Source organism: Amborella trichopoda, chromosome 4, assembly GCF_054954075.1.
Source record: "Amborella trichopoda isolate Santa Cruz 75 chromosome 4, AtrichopodaSantaCruz75HAP2 v2.0, whole genome shotgun sequence".
In the NCBI taxonomy this organism is placed as follows: Eukaryota; Viridiplantae; Streptophyta; class Magnoliopsida; order Amborellales; family Amborellaceae; genus Amborella; species Amborella trichopoda.
This window is the reverse complement of record NC_142339.1, coordinates 5,875,583-5,895,611: the sequence shown is the minus strand read 5'-3', so window position 1 is coordinate 5,895,611 and position 20,029 is coordinate 5,875,583. Positions and strand designations below refer to the sequence as shown.

Genomic DNA, 20,029 nt, shown 5'->3' with positions numbered 1-20,029 from the left:
AAGATGGAGCCTGAGGCTCTCTCGTTGCCTTCCAACAGTTGAATAGGGCATGTCGCTAATAAGTGACAATTCTGTGGGTGTAGTAGGTGGGGCAGGCAGCAGCTCGGAAAAGGGAAAGACTTAGGACTCGTTTATTCTGTAGAAGCACGGCTTTCACAACTGTAGCACTTCGTATGTTTTTTTATACGGAAAGTGAGAGTGGTTTTTTTTTTTAAGCCACTGCTTTCAACAGCTCCTAAAACAATGTCAATTGTTGTTTTTTGAAGCCACCACTTCCATGGTTATCCTTCTTCCACAAAACAAACGACCCTAGTTTATTGGCAGCTTTCAACTTAAGTTTTGTGAAACAGAAAAAAAATCAGTCATATTTTAGACACGAAAACTAAGGCCAAGTCGGACCGATTTTCCTAACACCACATTAATAGGTCAGAAAATCTCGATGACCTTTGTGATGGCTCCAATAAATTTCGCAGGACCTACATTGCACAGAAACCCAGAAAAATAAGGTGGAAAGAAGAAGGAAAAGTCTAAATATGGGGGCTAAGATATTGTTTCAAATTGTCATAAAGAATGATACATATCTTCCACTTATGTTTTTGCAGAATGTTACACAAATTGGAGAAGAATATCCCCGTGATTCAATTGCAACGCTCATTGTCTAGATTGAATTTCTAATGTTCATAAAACGTGAAGGGGCCACCTTCAAAATACACAAGTTTATGAGTTCGGGAGAGAGCAATTTTATCAGTCTTGAGCAAGTTAGTTAAAATATCCGTTCTAGACCGACTCTCTGTCTCTTTTGCTTATACCAGGTACGAGATCGAAAAGGATTACACCAAATCTCCCTCCACTCTCTCTCTCTCCACCCCTTTCTTATAAATAACCAGAAAAAAACAAGTACGCCTTTTTTCCAACAAAGAAAAAGTATACTCACTCTAACACATAAAACCACACGCATGTAACCATTGCGGCACATCCAACCAAGGTACAAGAAAATCTCCAATCCATGCAGGAGTTGGAAGCATTGAAAAGTGTAGAACATTAGGAAGCAAGTCCCTCAACGTTCTCTCTCTCTCCCCTCTTGTACTGCACTTGAAAAGTACTGGATGAGTGCAGCAATCAACTATCGCAATCTCACACACAAACATGGAAAATATGTAGCCACTAGTCATTGTCGGTACAAGTATTGAGAGATGTTAAAACAGGTCTACAAGCAGCAGCTCCTACAGTCGATGTCCCACTATAATCAACATGACTTTTACAAAGAAAACCTACCTACCAACCAACAAGAGATTAATTCAACACAATCACCTGTACATGCCTCCCAAGCATTCATAATACTTTAGGTTTGCTCTCTGGCAACTCTATCTGGTCGTGAACTTCCCCTATAACAATCTGTTCAAAAAAACCAGTCAAACTGTACCTGTTAAAGCTTTACCGTTTATATTTAGCAGATCTCCTACCAACTTCAAGCTTAGAGGTCCCCCACCAAGTTCTCGGAACTCCTGAAACCTTGCTACCCAGTAGAGACTTTGAAGAGTCTATGGGTAAAGTGATGTCAATTACCTCCATGCCCTACTAAGTGAACCACCCACAACGTGAACATGCTAATTTACAAGTCTTTGGCAGAGAGTATATCTGTTCAACCCTATCATACACTGTTAAAGAGAAGGTTCGAACACCGCATCTGCAGCAATGGAGGACAAAACTTCACTCATTGGTAAAGAAACAAAGCAAAAAATTGAAAAACACAATATTCGTGAATGATAGGTGTGTGCACAGTATTCTAGAAAGAGAGCGACGCTGTTCATATAGGAAGATCCCTACAGGAATGGACTGCCTAGACACTACAGGGAAACTTATCCAAGGAACAGTAGACAAGAAGAAACGAGAAAGAGAAACTTATCGAAGGAACAGTGGACACGAAGAAAGAGAGAGAGAGAGAGAAACTTATCCAAGGAACCAATGACAAGAAGAAACAAGAGAGGGGCCGGGAGATACTATACATACCATATTCAATCAGCCTTGAGGAGGTGAACCAGGTTCAGAGCCACATATGGAAGCTAGTGAGACAGCATCCTCTTTCGTTAGAGCCACAAAATTCAGAGGAGCAGTCGAAAGCCTTCTTGTTTCCCTGAAGTACCCATTCTGGCGTCCAGAGCTACCATTGGAACGAGGAGTGTGAAGCTCTGAATTGCCATTGCCAACAGAGAGTCGACGTGGTGTTGGAGTTGAGGCACCATTTGTTTGAAAACCATTGGACTTCTTCAAGCTACTCATCCTTCTTGGGCTTGGCTTGGACCCATACATGGTTTCCTTCACAGTAAGGAGGAGATCCTGTAACTTCTTCTGATCCTGCAAAAACAAGAACTTGAAGAAATCACTTGTGCTCTTAGGGTGAGGATTTCTATTTAGTTTTGTTGTCCAATGCATGTATTGTGATTATGAATGTATTAAGGGGTTTGTATGCTAATGTTTTGCTCAGTGGCAATTAGCTTTAGTGAAAATGATAGATGATTGCCCACAGCCAGAGAGTAAAACCAAACAGAAGCAGCCTACCAAACTGGACTGGGAATATCTTTGAAATTGGTCCCTCCAAACAGTGAAGCGGAAAAACTTCACCAACGAAGATGAGTATTTTACTGATGTTGATGATATCTCCATTAAAAGAGAAGGAATAATCGTCATCTCTAATCTAAAACTATAACTGGGCCACATTTTCGGCCACATTTTCACTCATTTTTACGTAAGGTTTGGATGTTTGCAGTATCTGTTGGCGAAAGACATTCCATGGATATTTTGTATCCTATAGGGAGCATCTACAACTTTTGTGACAGATCACACAAACACCAATAAGTCCCTCCTGAGCTGAATGTGAAATATTTCGCATCAGGAGGCGAACATTTAATAAATACAAAGGCTTATTGACAGCTAATTATTCTACTTAATGGATCATCAGACTGGATAGAAGCCAAGTATAGTCCATATTACACAAGTCACAACAACACATAAAAAAGGGAATGTCAATTTGCATAGGTATGCAATCAAAGGGCCACAACCACCACCGAGAAGAGGGAAACAAATAAATAAATAAAAGGAGAGAAAACATAATATCTAAATCAAAGGACCCCACAGATCTTCCCTAATTGGTAACGCCAATGGCCTGAAGGACCTTATTTTTGAGCCTCAAACGTCAATGACACACAATAATACAATAGAACTGAAAACTAAAGGCTCTTGTATAGAAATTCTGAATACATTAACTAATTATATTGATCGTCTCAGAACAATACATAGAATGAATGGATACATTTCAGCATCTACAAGAAGAGTTGAACTTGTTGCTAATGTCAAAGTTCAAGTTGATGGCCTTTTAAATGCTAGGATGGTTTCATCCAATGCTCAGAAAGTTAATCCAAGTTGAATTGAGTCACACAAGTCAATTCATTTTGGCACATGAATGAGTTGTGTTATGAGAAACTCAAATGGATTTGGCTTGAGTTTTTTAGGTCTCAGACAAAATAGTATGTCTGGATTTCGTGGTAGTACATGATTCCCTCTTTCGATTTGGAACTAATTTTGAAATCCTACTGTTGGATTTCATGGCAAAACCTTTTCTTTCCACATTCAGAAACTGGCATTCTTTGCCCCAAAACTCAGGAGAGTTGACTAGTTTTCGACAGTGCCAGAGGAGGGGACTAGGTTTTACACTTCAATCTTTTTCCTCAGTATAGATGGAAGTTTTCTGTGTATTCAGAGCCAGCAGTTATTTTGGACTACCATTATTTGAAATCAACAGCATCACCACAATCTGCCTCCCTCCTTCCCGTCCCCCACGACCCTCTAAAAGCAACCCCACCACCCAATTTTAATTTGTTTCACAAGAGGAGATACAGGACATCCATGATGGACAATCTCTTACTTGGGTAGGTATAACGGATAATCTCAAATCATAGAAACTAACAAGTACCTTGAATCGCTTCTTCTCCTCCTCTTTTTGTCGCCTGTTACGAATATAATCCTCCAGGTTAGAAACCAGTCTCACCTGACAAACATATAGAAGTAAAACATAAGGAAACATTAGAAAAAAAAAGAAAAAAAAGAAGGAAAAAGAGGCAAAAAAAAACTTTTGGGAATGAATTGAAAGGATAGTCTAACTCACTCCATCATACAAAAATTGCATTTTTCTTTCTTCCTCCCATGCAAATGCCTTACTCATTAGATTATCTACCATACCTGCATATAAAGCAGCCCATATAATTCTAATACTGCATTGTCATTAAACTGGAGGAATCAAAACAAACCTCATATGCAGACAAATACCTGGGATTTTGGTTATAGTGATTCGTGCCCGTTCTGCACGTTTTAGGTTCAGGTGGCTACCCCTTCCAGCAGTATACCTGTTCTCATCCTGCATTGAACATGCATATGCTCAACAGTTCTAAAACCAGAGCAATTACGTATATTTCAGGAAAGCCATCACAAGCCTGCTGTGTGTGTGTGTGTGTGTTGGGGCATATATCTGAGAAAAGCCATCACAAGCATGTCCTCTCTCTCCCTCTCTTATACACAGACATACACAAAGACAAATGCAAACTGCACACATGCATACACAGAAATTTGTTTCCTTGCTGTTGAACGAAATATAAAAAAATGCATAAGATCAACAACACTGAACTTACTTGGTTGTAATCTTCCAGCCAATTTTCCTCTTCACAAGCAGCAAGCCATTTATCTATCTTGTCCATTATCTCCTTCCTACTCATAGCATCTTCCTTTGCCTTCACTATTTGTGTCTCAATGTTGGCCAAAAGCTCACATGGATCCACAATACCTAAAGAGAAGGCAAACAACAGTCAGGCATGCTCTGAACACATGCATGGACATGGTATATAGGAAAAACTTAATACCCAAATCAATCAATGCAATGGACTTTTCAGGAGCCGTGCTCATGTCTGGTTCTATATGTGCCTTTTTGCATATCTCCTCCAACTCCGACCTTTTCTTCAGAACCAATTCTTTCATTCTGCTGGATTTCAGTTTTCCTAACCCCCCAACTTCTGCTTCAGCCTAATGCCATTAAACAGAAGTAGGTTTACAAAAACAAAAGAAAGTCACCATAAACAGTAATGCGAGACATATAAAATCAATTCAGATATAAAAAAATCCAAAGAGCGTCAAATCAACCTGCTCAATAATCTCAAGTGAAAGCATGCCAGATTCTGCAATTTTGTTTTCTGGCAATCCCACAATGGAGGTAACCTTTTCAAACTGCCTTCTTTCTTCTTCCGCTGTATCCATCAAGTTCCATAGCTCAAACAGAGAAGCCACAATGCCTTTCAACTACAAAGAATTAAAAGTAAGAGAAAATCTGTTAGTTGAATATCACAAACTAAACCAACATAACCATGGATTGAATTTGGCCTGGCTAGGAGCTTATGCGAAGTTATTGTTGTGACCCAACAAAATATGTAGGTAAAACTTTATTAGAAAAAAAATTGATGTGCTTTGCATGATAATTTTGGGTCCAAATTTGTTTCAAGGAAAAGTATATTATAACACCATGTTGGTTTCAAACAGGACTAACAGCACTCTCAATCATCAGATGTCAACAATGGATAGGTGAGGGGCATCATTTATCAGGTGAGGGGCATCATTTATCAGACTTTGAGGAAAGGAACAATCATCATCACCTGACCAATGGACAGTCAGAGGAGCTCTTAGTATCTTGTTACCAAACAAGCAGGTACTGTATTATACAGATCCCAGATCTTGTCCTTAAATAACATGTTTTCTAAAATTTCTTGTGTAGGTTAGCTGGGATAGAAAGCTGAATGTAGTTTTTTTTTTTTTTTTTCTTTTGCCCTTAAAATTGCATTTTTAATGGGTCGAAATCCATCCAATAACAAAACATGAAACACGATAAAATAAACAAATAAATAAAAAATAAAAAATAAAAAGAAGAAGAAGAAAACTCAGAAAGCCAAAGTGGTATCTCAAATCCAGAATTTCGGATAGGATCCCACATAAAAGTTAGAACCATGGCAAAGTAAAAGATTTCAAGTAACTAAGATAAGCACATGGCATGCACATGGCATTTTGGATTACCTTTTGAATTCGTGTTTTCTTTTCCATTTTCAACTTCTCAATGGCTTGGGAAAGACCTTGTAAAGTGTCATTGCTGATGATCTCGGATTGTCCTGCATTTGTCTCACGCAAACTCGGGTGCACTTCACTCACTGTCTTTCCAAAGTCCAAATTAAGAACAGCACAAAGGCCATGCACCTCATTCACCGATTCTAGAACTTTGTGAAGGCGGTCAGACTGCATGAGGCACAAAGAACGTAATGCGCAACGTGACCAAAATTCCAAAGAAAGAGGGTCCGCATTTTTATTTCTAGGAAACTTAGCATTAATTCATTAGAAATAATATCATCAAGCTGCGCCAGATGATGCAGATGACATGCAAACACTGCATGAGGCACAAAGAACGTAATGTGCAACGTGACCAAAAATTCCAAAGCAAGAGGATCTGCATCTTTATTTCTAGAAAACTTAGCACTAATTCATTAGAAATAATATCATCAAGCTGCGCCAGATGATGCAGACGACATGCAAACACTGCAAATTGATGAGAAAGAGGGGGACTAGCGACAATTGAGCGAGAGAGAGAGAGACAGAGAGAGAGAGAGAAAGAGAGAGAGAGAGATGCAGTCAAATGCAAGCATTGTGACCCAATGAGAAAGAGGAGACTAGCATAGATTGAGAGAGAGAGATAGAGAGAGAGAGAGATGCAGTCAAATGCAAACATTGTGACCCAATGAGAAAGTGGGGACTAGCATAGATTGAGAGGGAGAGATAGAGAGAGAGAGAGAGAGAGAGAGTAGCACAAATAAGAAGTTGCAAACCTTTTCTTTCTGCAGAGCACGAAGATGGGTTTGATATTCATTTAACTTTCTCAGGGACAAGTCATGTTCCTCTACATCAACCGAATTGCTTAATGTGTCATTTAGATGAGAAAATCCAGATATCTCCCTGCCGATCTTTTCAATTTGAGCTTGAACATCTACAAATTGCTTGAAACGCTCCTCTTTCTTTGCTCTCAGATCTTCCAGCAGTGGTGTAACTGATGCAAGTTGCTCTTTCAAAGATATCGGCCTTTTCTCAGGCTGCATATGCATCAGAATAAGGTACCACCAAAATGTAATACAAACTGCAAACTCAGACCAAACTAAGAAATATTTTTTCTTTTCTTGAATGATACCTAGGCAAAGACATACCACACCTAGAAAGATAGTGAGCAACATTCGAGACATCCAAAACATACATGAAATTTATCTGTATGTATATAGTGAGCAACACATTCTACCTCTCTCTGTGGACAAGCATGCACATGTATACATCCTCTAAAAGACTCAAAATAGTTAAAAATTATCTCAGTGCGAATTGTTGAACAAAGTCAAACTCATATTATGGGCTCATATTATGGATGCTTACGAACTCCAGTATAGAAAGATATAACAGAAAAAGCAAATGCAAAGAGAGATGTCATAACATTTTATACAATCACTCTGTATAAATGTGTACAGGTGGTCAAGCACATATGGACACACACAGACACACACAAAAACAAAAAGACTTGCATGGTGCAAAGTGTTTGAGTTTGACACATAGTTGTTGGGAAGGGAGCCTGCAGCCTCTAATATATGTACCTATATGTGTGTATATATGTCTGTATATGCGTGTCTGTATGTTTTATATTATTTTATTTTTGAAGTGATTTAAAAATTATATGTATAATCCACTTCTTTAGCATTATTTATTGATATGTGCAATAAGACCTCTATAGCAACAAAGTTCCATAAAATTTGAAATGTTGGGCCATGCTAAGAACATGCTAAGAACCACACTTAATTTTAACATTCAATCACCATAGTTAGTGCATATCCCTTGGGGGCACTCTTAAAAATGAGCACCCACTTAACCAAGGCAACTCGCCAATTCCCAAGTTGCCTTGCCGTTTCCAGGTGGGTCAGCCAAAATGATGAAAAAAAGTATGAAAAAGAAAAAGAAAAGGAAATAATAGCCATGGGGTTCAGGAATTCTTGAGTTCCTTCACTGAAATACTCACTATACCATTATTGCCAACCACGACCATGAAAACAGAAAAAAGACTTATAGGTGGTCTTTAGCTAGAAAATCAGCAGAAACTGAAGATCGCAGGTTCAAATAGAAAAGCTTCGAAAACTCCTATTTAAATTGAAATCCCTTCAAACCAAGATCAGGCCCCTGCTTCTGTGGGGTTGTGATCCCCTACCATAGGGACATAAATTCCTTGCAGTCAGGGATCCAGATCCTCTATAATTCTGGATTGAGATCCCTATAAGATGGGGACCGAAGTATCTTGATGGGGGTGAGCGAGCTCTGCTCGGGCTCTGACTCCAGGATTGTTGGAGCAAGACTCCATCGGGGGATAGCCACTCCCCAACCAATTTGCTTGCATCTGTGCTTTGAAACCCATTCATGCAATTCAGTGTCATGTTTCAAGTCAAGCAAGTAAAGAGCGTCTATTTTGGAGAGGTGCATCATTCCTATAATTATTGTGGTGTTCATTTAATTGTAGTTCTTGATATTATGGAACTTCACATTTTTTCCTCATGAATTTTGTGAGTCCAAATTGTTCATTCTCTCATGTCTTCATAGAGCCAATAAGATTCCCACACTTTTAGTGCGAGCGATTAAATGAGCGATTAATCCCAAGTGTGAGGTTTTGTTTCCTTGACATCCTTCCTACTTTAATGAACTTTTGTTACCCATCACCAGAAAAAAAAATTAATATGCTAACTTGTAGCCAACTGGCTTTGAGCTGCTTGCCTCAGCTGTTAGTTGAAAGAAAAGAAAAGTATTCTCTTCAAGATGTTTCTTGAGCGCTACTTCCATGCATTTCAAGCCAAAAAAACCTGATGTAACATGGAAGAAATAAGGAAAATTGTTTCATGCGGGCTGGACCTCATTTCTACATATGCAGTCCAGAAAGTGTAAAGAATCCATGTTTAAGATGATGTAAGTACATGTTCCATCTAAAAACAATCGAAACTAACGGTCCAAATGTTTTCTTACTATAATTATTAATTTTAGTTTTTAAAATTTATTTATTTTTCCAGATTCATGATCTCCATGTTAGAGAATACATATCCTTAAAAATTAATTCTTAAAATCCATCTCAAAAATAGATTTATTAAGAGGCCCGCATTTCTACATATGTGGGCTTGGCCACATAGAAACCGGGTCCAAGAAATAATGCCACATATCTAGGTTTCCTCAACAATTTGGAATATGTAAACATTTGTGTCTTCCTTGGTGGCCCATTTCTTTCCTTTTCCACAATAGATACTACTTCTATCAATCCATTTAAAACTCGGGAAAGGGGCTAGGGTCGTGGTGGTAGCACCCCACACCTTAGTTACCACGTTGTGGTTTCCATTCCCACCTCTAACACCACCCCACTAATACCTTCAAAAAACCTAACCCTTAATCTACTTGAAAAAATGGGTAGAAGGGCCTGTCTTCCCCACTGAATTACCCAAAAAAAATTCCATTTAAAATTCTGTTTGATAATATTTAAAATTTACTGCCAATAATGAAAAAAAGAAAGAATATTTTAAATTTTCTCATAGCTCAATTCAATCAATTTAACCACATAATTAAGTCCATCTTAGTTTCGCGTGCATGTGTGTTAATTAGCAACTTGCTAGCTAATTAGCCAATCCAGGATGCAGAGCCACCTACCAACTTAGGATGGCTTGAATTAGTTACTGCAAGTACCATCTTATAATTAGAGAAATTTTATCTGGACAAGAAAGTCACTAGACTTCAGCTGCATTCTTTTGTCTTCTATCACACAATCCAATTTCAAGAAGACACCCTGAAGTAGCTTTCTTCTTGGGTTTTAGTTTATCCATACAAGAGCCTCTTTTATGTTTAATAGGTACAAAGAGTAGCTCAAGATAAGGGTAAAATGCTCAATAGAAACCCCGACATCCTCCCCTTATAGCCTACAGAAAAAGAAGCCTTAACACAACTGAATGGTAATTTGGTGCAATTAGCAGCCTATTCGCCCTGGTGGTGTCCAAACAATTTCCAACAACTGAAAACAATCGTTGGCAATATGTTTAATCTGTATAAATTTTTTGTTATTAAATTTATTTTTTTACTGTTATTTTTAATTGTTAATATTTTTTATTTGTAACATATAATTTTGTGACAGTTATTTATCAACATTCTTTCGATAAGTACTGTAACATATCATTCGAAACAAGATAACAACTTTATGTTATCTGTACACAATCAAGAGAAACAATTTTTCTTAGGTTTGGCTATCGTGGAATTTGGACTCCTGCATGAAATTTTTAGAAATAATATAAGAAGCTTCTCAGGAAAGCTAATTTGATTTATCCTCGTTCTACCCAAAAATGTAGTGAAAAAGCTCATAAACAATACAAAAAATGCATAAAACGAAATCACATTGCTTAGAAATAAATATTTGCCAGCATCAATCACAAATACCTTAACCATAGCCTCTCATTTTAAATCAAAACCACAGTGGCACAAATCCACGCATTTTCTATAAGAAGGTGAAAGTGGCTAAAGTTGATGTCTCAACATTATTTTCCGCAATTGAAACAAGCGAAAGTCCCCCAAATTTGCACATAACAACTAATGTATTATCACCCAAATTATTCAAGAGAATTTCTGTATTGTAAACCCTTTAGATCACGAGAAAAAGTGGTGTATAGAAAATGAATTAAACTCACATATGCCCAATTTAGTTAGGAGAATCATGATACCATGATCAATCAGACATGAAATATTACCTGTGAATGCAAACTGAGATCCCCAATTGCAGCCACGAGTGCTGCAAGCTCGGCTTCTTTGGCAGCAAGAGATTGATGGAGGCGAGCCTTGGCATGGCTAGCTTCATCAACCTTTCGCCGATACACTTCTAAGCATTCTCTCTCTATCTCTAAAAGCATTCTGTGCTTATCTTCTTCGCACTCTCCTATTTCATCCCAAATATGCTGCTCAACAATACCCATTGGTCAAATTCTTTGATACCCAAAAACCCCAATTGTTCTTCTTAGTTTTTTTGTTACCCAGAAAACCCAAATGAATATCAAGGTATAAACAGATATATAACTAGGTTATCTCAAGTTTCAACAGCCGAATAAACCCCAACAATTTCATCCAAAAAAAATAGAAGAAGAAGATGCAACAGAACAAGCCATTTCATTCAAAAAAAAAAAAAAACAGAAAAAGACATTTCTTTTTTAAGTCTGGGTAGACCGGAAACTATCAAGTGCGCATTGCAGAAGGAGATAAATTACAAACCAATTACACGATATTAAACAAAAAGAAGAAAAGTGCATGCTTCAAAGTTCATAAACTGGGAAAAACAAACAACAACACTGGTTTAACAGGCAGCTGAAAGAGACCCAAATCAACACTGGTTAGCCTACACCCAAAGAAAACTATGGCCTTAAATAATCAGCCATTTTTGGTGTTGTTACAGTAGTAGCCGCAATTGCCATTTCCTTATAATAAACAGATTTATTCATCTTCAAACCCTTAAACCGAAAGGAGAAAGGGAAAAAGGGTAAAAATAGAGAAAATAACTGAAAAGAAAGGAGAGATGTTAATTCCATCTAAACCCTAACTCTAGAAACCAAAAAACTAGATCCTCCAGAAAGAAAACAAAAAAAATCAAAAAGAAAATGTAGTGTCAAAGAATTGTGAGGAAGTTTTTACAGTGAAATCCCTCACCATATTTCGTTTGCTTAAAAAACTAACAATAAACCCTTGAAAATTCGAAAGTGAAATAGACAAAAAGGGGCCAAATGCAAAGGCGAAAAGAACCTGAAGTTCCTTGAGAAGAACACCACAACCAGTGTCCACCCGGACACTCTGCGGACTCCCCAGAACCTGCATTTCTGTCTTTCTCTCTCTAACCACTCTCTGCCTCTCTCCACCCTTCACTCTAGCTCTCTCTCTCTCTCTCTCTCTCTAGCCCTTTTTCTCTAACTGTAGGGCGTTAAACACAGTGCAAGCTCCTGCACAGAAAGAAGCCAACTGGTTTCACACAACTGAAAAGCTAAGGAAGTTCAAAAAGAAGAGAGAGACAGGGGATAAAAAGTTTAGTCAGAGAAGAGAGAGAGAGGACAACAAAAAAGGTTCATTGCACAGTGGATTAATGGATATAAGCAGAGCAGAATTCATGGATTGTAAACCCGTGGGGTTCCTCGTTCCCCTATTAAATTCCATCAATGGCAACAGAATTGACTTATGCCGCACCAGATCTAGAGAGAGAGAGAGAGTGTAAGAAGATGAGAGAGGATTTTGTTTTTGCACCAGGTGAGCAGAGCGAGTTTAAGACGATGAGAGAGAGAGGAGATCGTTTTTGCGGCAGGCGAGTAGAGTAAGAAGATGAGAGAGATAGGGGATTGTTGTTAGAAAAAATTACAAAAATACCCTGCGTCAACTTTCTTTACCAACTTCTTCCTAAACAACTTTTTTTATCGTAGCTTTTATCTTAAAATTAATTTTTAAAGTAAATATCTACGGGTAAAAAAAAAAAAATTGAGAACAAAAATACCCTTATTTATACATGTAGGCACCACATTTCCGTAGATGCTAAATCACAAGAGATGGTTCGGCACATATTACTGTTCGACCGAAACCCTTACTACATTAATTGTCAGACAACAGCAACAAGATGGCGAACTGCATGTAACTTATGTCGAATCGAGTCACCATAGTGCCAAACGACAAAATCATCGAACTATAACATCAATTTGCCAGACTGCATTTACAAGCTCTAGACTAAAGCTCATAATTGCCGGACTGCAACAACAATATGTCGGACCGTATTTACAAGTGCCAGACAAATGGCATTCAATGATCAAAAGGATAGTAGAATTATAGCTTTAAAATTAGAAGATATTTGTAATAAAATTAAGTTTTGAGTAAAAGTTGCTATAAGAGGTTTGGTTAGTGGGGGGTTGTAATGACTGTTGAGGCAGGGGGTTTTTGTAAATTTCCTTGGTTTTAGGGCAGGTGAATAAATAGAGAGAGGGAATATAAGAAGGTGAGAGAGAGAGAAAGAGAGAATTGTTTTTACGGAAAGGTAAGTAGAAAACGGAATATTAAACGTGATGAGGACTGCTAATTTAGATTCTAAAGGAGAGAGGAGAGAGAAATTAGAGAGAGAAAATAAAATGGACACAAATATTTAGTGAATGCCAACTTAGTCCTCTTTGTGACAAAAACATCCAATTACTTATTGAATACCAACTTAGTCCTCTTTGTGAAGTATATGACCATTATGCCCCTGGGTGCTTGTTTCTGACAGTCCTTATCGACGGTCCAGATATTCTTGGGTGCGGAATGTTCTTTGGATCAACGGCGGGCATGTAGAGGGCGAGTGCTTTGGTAATTAAAAGAAAATAGGGGATTATTTGGTCAAAGTGGAGTTTAGGTCTTTGGGAATCTGAAGTGTATCATTACCGTGATATTGGGGTAAAGTATAGTACATAGAATATCTGCCATTTTTTATCACAAAATTGCCCTTCAAGTGCTTGAAGGGCATCCTGCTGTTTTTTCATAGAAAATTTTCCTTTTTGCTTTGTAAAACAAAATATTGTGAGATTTAAATACAATAATAGACTACATTAGCTATTTAATATTGGGTGAGGTTTAGAGAGGTTTTCCTTTTATACTTCAAGGTGCACTTTTAAATTTTGTCTCGAGATATGGTTTTGATTTCAAAATTTTATGATGGTTTGAAAATTTATAGTTGACCCTTGTTATAAAATGGAAAATTCAAAAAAATGGTACAGATTGCGTAGATCTTTGAACGTTTGAAAATCTTGAAAATAGATGATCCAGATAATTTGTTATAATATGCATTTTTTAAAAAATAAACAATCTTATATATATATATATAGATATATCGAGGCCGAGATGATGGATCGGAATGTTTTCCAACTTTAGAATACTCTTTTCTACTAGATTTTTGAAATGCACATTACTTCTACATTATAAGGTTGCAGATCTTATATACATTTTTTTCTTTAAGATTTTATTCATCTCTTGATTTAATTTCAGATTTTTATTTAACATGCAGACCTCGTAAAATGTTAAATAGTTAATGAATTGGATGTATTTTGATAAACGTTCCTAATATTTATCCAAGCACATAATAGAAATATAATATATGATCAATATCACCCTAACGTGTGTAGATTCACAAGTATCATCAAAATCCAACTATGGATGGACGGTGATAGAAAGAGAGCCAAGAACCACCAATACCGACTATTGGTATGTCAATTGGGATCTAAAATGGATCCATCGACCTACTAGACCTAGCAGGGCTCCCCAACTCACTTGACTCGAACCCAACAAGGTCTACCCACGACATAACCAGGTTAGGTAGAATTAGGTCGATTCAACCCAACCCAACCCTACAGCCACCCCCAAATCCTGCTATGTCAAGGTCAATCCAAGCTAACCTCACTCGTCGATGGGCATGATAAAAAATTCGACGTGCACGAAAAAAAAAAAAAAGAAAAAAAAAAAATGTATGGTGAATCTAGGGGACATATGTGTCCCCTTGATCACAAAACATTAATCCCATGGTTGGATAGTTAAATTTTTTCAAAAGCTATCACCTTTGACTTTTAAAGTTATTTATGTTTCCATATTCACAATTTTTGTGGTCAAAATTATTGGTCCCTAAAAACTTGGATTGCAAATCCTTCTCTAAATTGAATTTTGGAGGGGGACGCATGTGAATAAATGAGTAAGCTCTCTCACCAAAACCGGATCCGAAAAATAAACCGTAATTGTGGATTGATTGGAGGATAGATTAGTTTGGCCCAAAGGAACCATCTAATAAAAGAGTTGGTACAAAAAAAAAAAAAATTATAACATTTTTTTTAAAAAAAAACCATATTAATGTCCAAAAAAAAATAAAATAGTAAGCTTATTATGTGGCTTTTTGGTGGTTTTATACCTGAGTAGGACAAAACAGCCCATAGCTATGCATATTAATTAACTTATAACTGAAATCCATTTATTTCCATTTTATTAATAATTTTTTTTGTTGGAAGTTTGTTTGGATGAGTCTGAAGGGGCTATGGCATGCATGCATGTGTCAAGAGCATGCATGCAAGCATCCACCATGAGCATGTGTGGCTCCCACATGCATGCCACGTCGGACACAACTGATGGTTGGTGGGCCCCACCGTGGATTCTCTCCCAACCTCCAAAGGAGAAAAGAAATTTAGCTTTATTATGTAACAAAAAGATATTTAAATTTGACCACAAAAAGATATTAGAAATTTGGAACTTTTTAACTTTTTTTTCCAGCAATTATTTGGCTCAAAGATGTGACCTCGCATTCGCCTTTTTGGGAATCTTTTTCAATTGCCATTAAACAATCCAGTAATTACTATAATGAAAGAAGCTTATTTATGCCTTTAATGTGAAAAAGGACTTTTGTAAGGACAAGTATCCACATAAATAATGAAAATTTTACTTATTAACGAATCATTTGAGAGTGATGTTGAAAAAAGGAAGGGCGAAAAACATATCAATTCTCAATAGTCTCAAACACGAAAGGAAAGGCTCAATTTAGAGCATGTGAATTATAGGTAAAGATATTATCTCTCTCTCTCTATATTTTATCTCTCTATGTTTTTCTCTTACACTTGCTCAGAGTGTATAATGGAAAAAGTTTGCACAAATTGGGGACTTATAGAAGCAAAGGCTGCATAATAAAAAGAATAGGGGAAAGAGCCCGACTTAGTTGGTTAGCGCTTGACGATCTGCAACGCTACAGGCTCAATTCCTACCAAAGGAAGAGTATGGGCCCCCTCCCCACGAAATCAGCCAAAAAAATAAAAAAATTATATAATTTAGAATAATAATTTTAATTGAATAGTATAGATTTAATATTATTTAAATGAAGATAAAAGTTTGTATAGAATTGAGGCTATAAACAATTAAATTTGATCCTACTTCAAGGAGAGGATGTTTTGATGCCCAAATATCTTCAAATTATCTCGACATCCAGATGTATGGACATGAGAAAAAAAATAAATTTCAAGTTTTGAAAATAGTGAATTTTGTAACGTATTTTTGGACTGTCAATTTTCAAGTTTTTATAGATATGTCGATCTACACTATTTTTTGAGCTTTAAACTTTATAAATACATATAAAACTATATGTTAAGGTTATCACAAAGATTTTCAATATTGAAACCACATTTCTCGATACTATTTGAAGATAGGCTCTAATTTGATTGGTTAGAGCCTAGGTGCTATACAAACCACACCCTTAAAAGAAACGTTTGATCTATAGAGCAGTGCAACCTTACTTGTACAAAGTGTTTTAAAACCTAAAATGAGTTGTCGAATCAGCTGGACTGATTTAGATCGACAATACATGCCAAACCAGGATTGTTGCATTGTGTGGGAATAATTTCCAAAAATATAAATATTTAATTTAATTAATAAATTAAAAATTAATAAAAATAAAATAAGCGGGAACCAAATGATTCACACAATCTCCATCACTCGGTTCCTTGATAGATTTGCCCATTTTTCTAACGAAACTAGGTGAATACCTGTAAAATGGATTGAATCCTGGTTTCGTAAATGGACCACGTCAATCCCCAACAATTACCGATCTCATTAGTGGTTGCCAATCTAAATCACGGTTTTTGAGATACTATTGTTACTAGTAAGACGGTGGCCTTCTATAAAAACCAGCACCCCTGTAAACTATACACTATTAATTGGAAAAACTATAGAGCATGATAATGGTATGAAGCACGAATTGTGTTTTGTGATGTAAGCCTTTTCACAGGCTCAACCACATAAGGGGTGCAGACTACTAAGGTTGGGTCGACCAAGACCTGTCCGGGACCATTTTAGTTCAAAGTTCATGGCACTTGGGCCAGGTTGGGTCTAGGACAGAATATAAAGACTAAATTATATATGGGATTGTCTATAAAGAGGTAATTTATTTTTTGTATATGTAGGTCACTATCGTTCGTTCTTGTACCTTAAATTTTCAAATGGGTGATCGCAAGAGTATCATTGGATAGATACAAAGTTCCAAAAAAACATTTCAGACTTCATGTCCAATTTTACATTTAATGAGTGAGAATGATTGTGGCTTCCATATATAAAAAAAATACATGGCCTTTTTGTAAACAATCCCACTATATATATATATATATATATATATGATAAAAGTTTATATAAGAATCCATTTATAAGATCTATTATGTTTTAAAGTAGGAAAACCTCTTTTCTATTTTGCACAAATGTTCCCTTTTTTTGTTATTTTCTTATCCAAAATTACCATTACTTTATCTATTAGATGTCCAAACCGGGGGTTCATTTTTCTTGAACGGGAGGTGATTCAGACTCCCAATATTTGGATTCAACCATTTATGTTTTTTGAGTGGGAGGCAACTGTAGAATCTAGAAAATGGATGTCCGAACCCATCTCCGGCTTAAAAGACTAGCTTTTGACATTAGGTGTCCAAACTCACCCATACGTAAGGTTTTCGAGACCATATCCAAGATTATTTTTAGGATCCCAAAATTTGAGGATGTAACATCTTCAACCTAACAACTAACTTAAAAATAAAAAAATAAAAAAAAGGTGAAAGAAAAAAGAAAAAGAAAAAAAAAAAAAAAACGTTCTTTGTATGTGCCTAAAGAATATAATGTATCAAAATTGAAGGAATGCCGCCCAATTCTTGGAAGGTGGGACTAAGTGTTGAATAACTTAGACTCCTAACATTTTTTGAGATTATTCTTAGGTGGATCCCTAAATTTGATATTGAAAAGATCCTCCCAAGTATTTTTGTCACGCCAAGGGAATAAGTGTACAATATGCTTAAATGAAGAGTAAAATCTTTTAGCTTCATAAAACCTATAATTGGAGAGTTCAGATTTCTAATAATTGAGCCCTCCTACTTATACTTTTTTATAACTGGGAAATGGATTCAGACATTCGTGTTTGGATGGACGATAATATGGAGATAAAAATAATAAAAGAATGGGACCTCTACTTCAGATGTGAAATGGGCTGTCCGCTTTCTAAGTATAGATATTATAAGGGCTTCTCAATAATTTTTAGTATTATATAAACAAAAAATTTAACGTAAATATCCTCTTATAAGATCTATATTTAAAAAGGGCTTTTTCTATATTTTATGCAGAGGTCCCACTTATGTCATTTTTCTTATACACAAATTACCTCTGATTCATGTATTGGATGTCCGAATTGTTTTTTTTTTTTTGAGCATGAGATGTGTTTGGACTCCCAATATCCAAACCTGATGACCCTTGTGTTTTTTTAAGCAAAAGACGGTTCAGACATCCATCCATTTCCCTCCCCACCCTCGCACAAAAAAAAAAAAAATAAAAAAAAAAAATAAAAAAAAAAAAATAAAAAAAAATAAAATATATATATATATATATATATATATATATGAAAACTAAAAACTTGGTGAGTTTGTGGATTTGGAAACCACCCATATAACAAGATTTTTAGTATATAGGCCAAAAGATTTGAAGCTTATGTAGAGCATAGGTTCATTTACTTTGATAAAACCAAATCTAAGAGTACTTTTAGTACCTTAAAGTTTGGGAATGTTAACCTCTTCAACCTAACACGTCATTCAAGTTTTATCCCAATTATTTGGGGTTAGCTCTATTCAACAATGAAGACCGACCAGTTTTTTGAGGGTGAAATGTGAGTATTGAAGAGCTCAAAATTTTACATCATTTTTTTTTCTTTGAAAATAACCATTTCACTATTGTCAAGTGGATCAAAAAAATCCTCCCGACTAGCTCTTTTGCTCAAGGGGGGCAAGTATAAATCCCATGGGAGCACAAAATCTTATGGCATTAGATAAAACCTTGTTGTGGGTGGTCTCCAACTATCTAAGACCACCCACTTTGTTTGTTATGAAGGAGATGGGTTCGGACATTGAGTCAAAACTCACCTCTTATTGAAAAATAAAAGACCTCGATGTCTAAATAAGGGGTAATTTGGGGATAAGAAAAAAATGACGGAAAAAATATGAGACTTTGTCTAAAGTAGAAAATAGGTAGTCCTTTTGTGAAATATAAATCTCATAAAAAGATTTTTATGTAAATCTCCTATATAGATGGACAAGCCTACCAAACAAGTGGCCACCTAACCATCACACTAGTTTCAATTAAGCTCTCAATTGTCTAATCTTGATCAAAAGATGGGTAATGCATAAGACCTTTTTATAATCTCATTATCCTAAAATTTGGGGTATTTATAGTTTTTTGGAGGGTCATTATCGTCAAAGCCTTTTCTCAACTAATTGGGGTCAGCTACACGAATTTTGGTCTGTTATTTTGCTCTATTAAGGGTCATACCCTCATTGACGCCATAAATCCCTATATCTGTTATCACTACTTCCAACCATGTCCTTTTGAGCATACCCCATACCTTTTTTTAAACTTCCACTTGAACTAACTTGCATCACGTAACAGGTGCTATATTAGGTTTGCGCCATACATGACCGCCCTTTTAAGTCTACTCTCTCTCATCTTATCGCTTATTAGTGTCATACTTAAATTTTTCTGAATGTATTAATTTCAAATTTTATCCCTTCTTGTCTTGTCACTCATCTATCTTAACATCCACATATCCGCTACACTCATTCTATAGGTGTAATATTTTTGACCATCCACCATTCCGTCTCATAGAGCAAAATTGGTCTCATAGCTGTCCTATAGAACTTACCATTTAGTTTTGTTGATATGCAATGATCACATAAAATTTCAATTGCACATGTCCACTTGGCCATCCAGCTCTAATTATATATGCGACATCTTCCTCAATCTCTTCATTTTTCTAGATTATCGACTCAAGATAAATGCCCATATACCCCAATCTTAACTACTCCTACTA

At 36.3% G+C, this 20,029-nt stretch overlaps 1 protein-coding gene across 1 annotated transcript; it reads right to left on the bottom strand.

Annotated features, from left to right (window-relative positions):
• Positions 1 to 1,147: 1,147 nt before the first annotated feature.
• ATMAP65-6 (Microtubule associated protein (MAP65/ASE1) family protein) lies at positions 1,148 to 12,309 on the bottom strand. The gene is made up of 12 exons (XM_006849395.4): positions 11,914 to 12,309; positions 10,875 to 11,078; positions 6,909 to 7,169; positions 6,109 to 6,324; positions 5,188 to 5,343; positions 4,911 to 5,070; positions 4,683 to 4,834; positions 4,324 to 4,411; positions 4,163 to 4,236; positions 3,971 to 4,045; positions 2,011 to 2,355; positions 1,148 to 1,687 (listed from the first exon to the last, which is right to left on the bottom strand). Exons 1-11 carry the CDS (start codon positions 11,983 to 11,985, stop codon positions 2,020 to 2,022), a joined length of 1,794 nt encoding a protein of 597 aa, XP_006849458.2. The 5' UTR covers positions 11,986 to 12,309; the 3' UTR covers positions 1,148 to 1,687; positions 2,011 to 2,019.
• Positions 12,310 to 20,029: the final 7,720 nt, after the last annotated feature.

Bases quoted from the DNA above. Each gene is read 5' to 3' on its own strand.
- ATMAP65-6 (XM_006849395.4), bottom strand. From the start codon at position 11,985: ATGCAGGTTCTGGGGAGTCCGCAGAGTGTCCGGGTGGACACTGGTTGT. The intron at 11,079-11,913 runs GTTCTTTTCGCC...ATTGTTGAGCAG, and splicing joins TTCTTCTCAAGGAACTTCAG to CATATTTGGGATGAAATAGG. The intron at 2,356-3,970 runs GTACTTGTTAGT...TTGTTTTTGCAG, and splicing joins AGGAGAAGAAGCGATTCAAG to GATCAGAAGAAGTTACAGGA.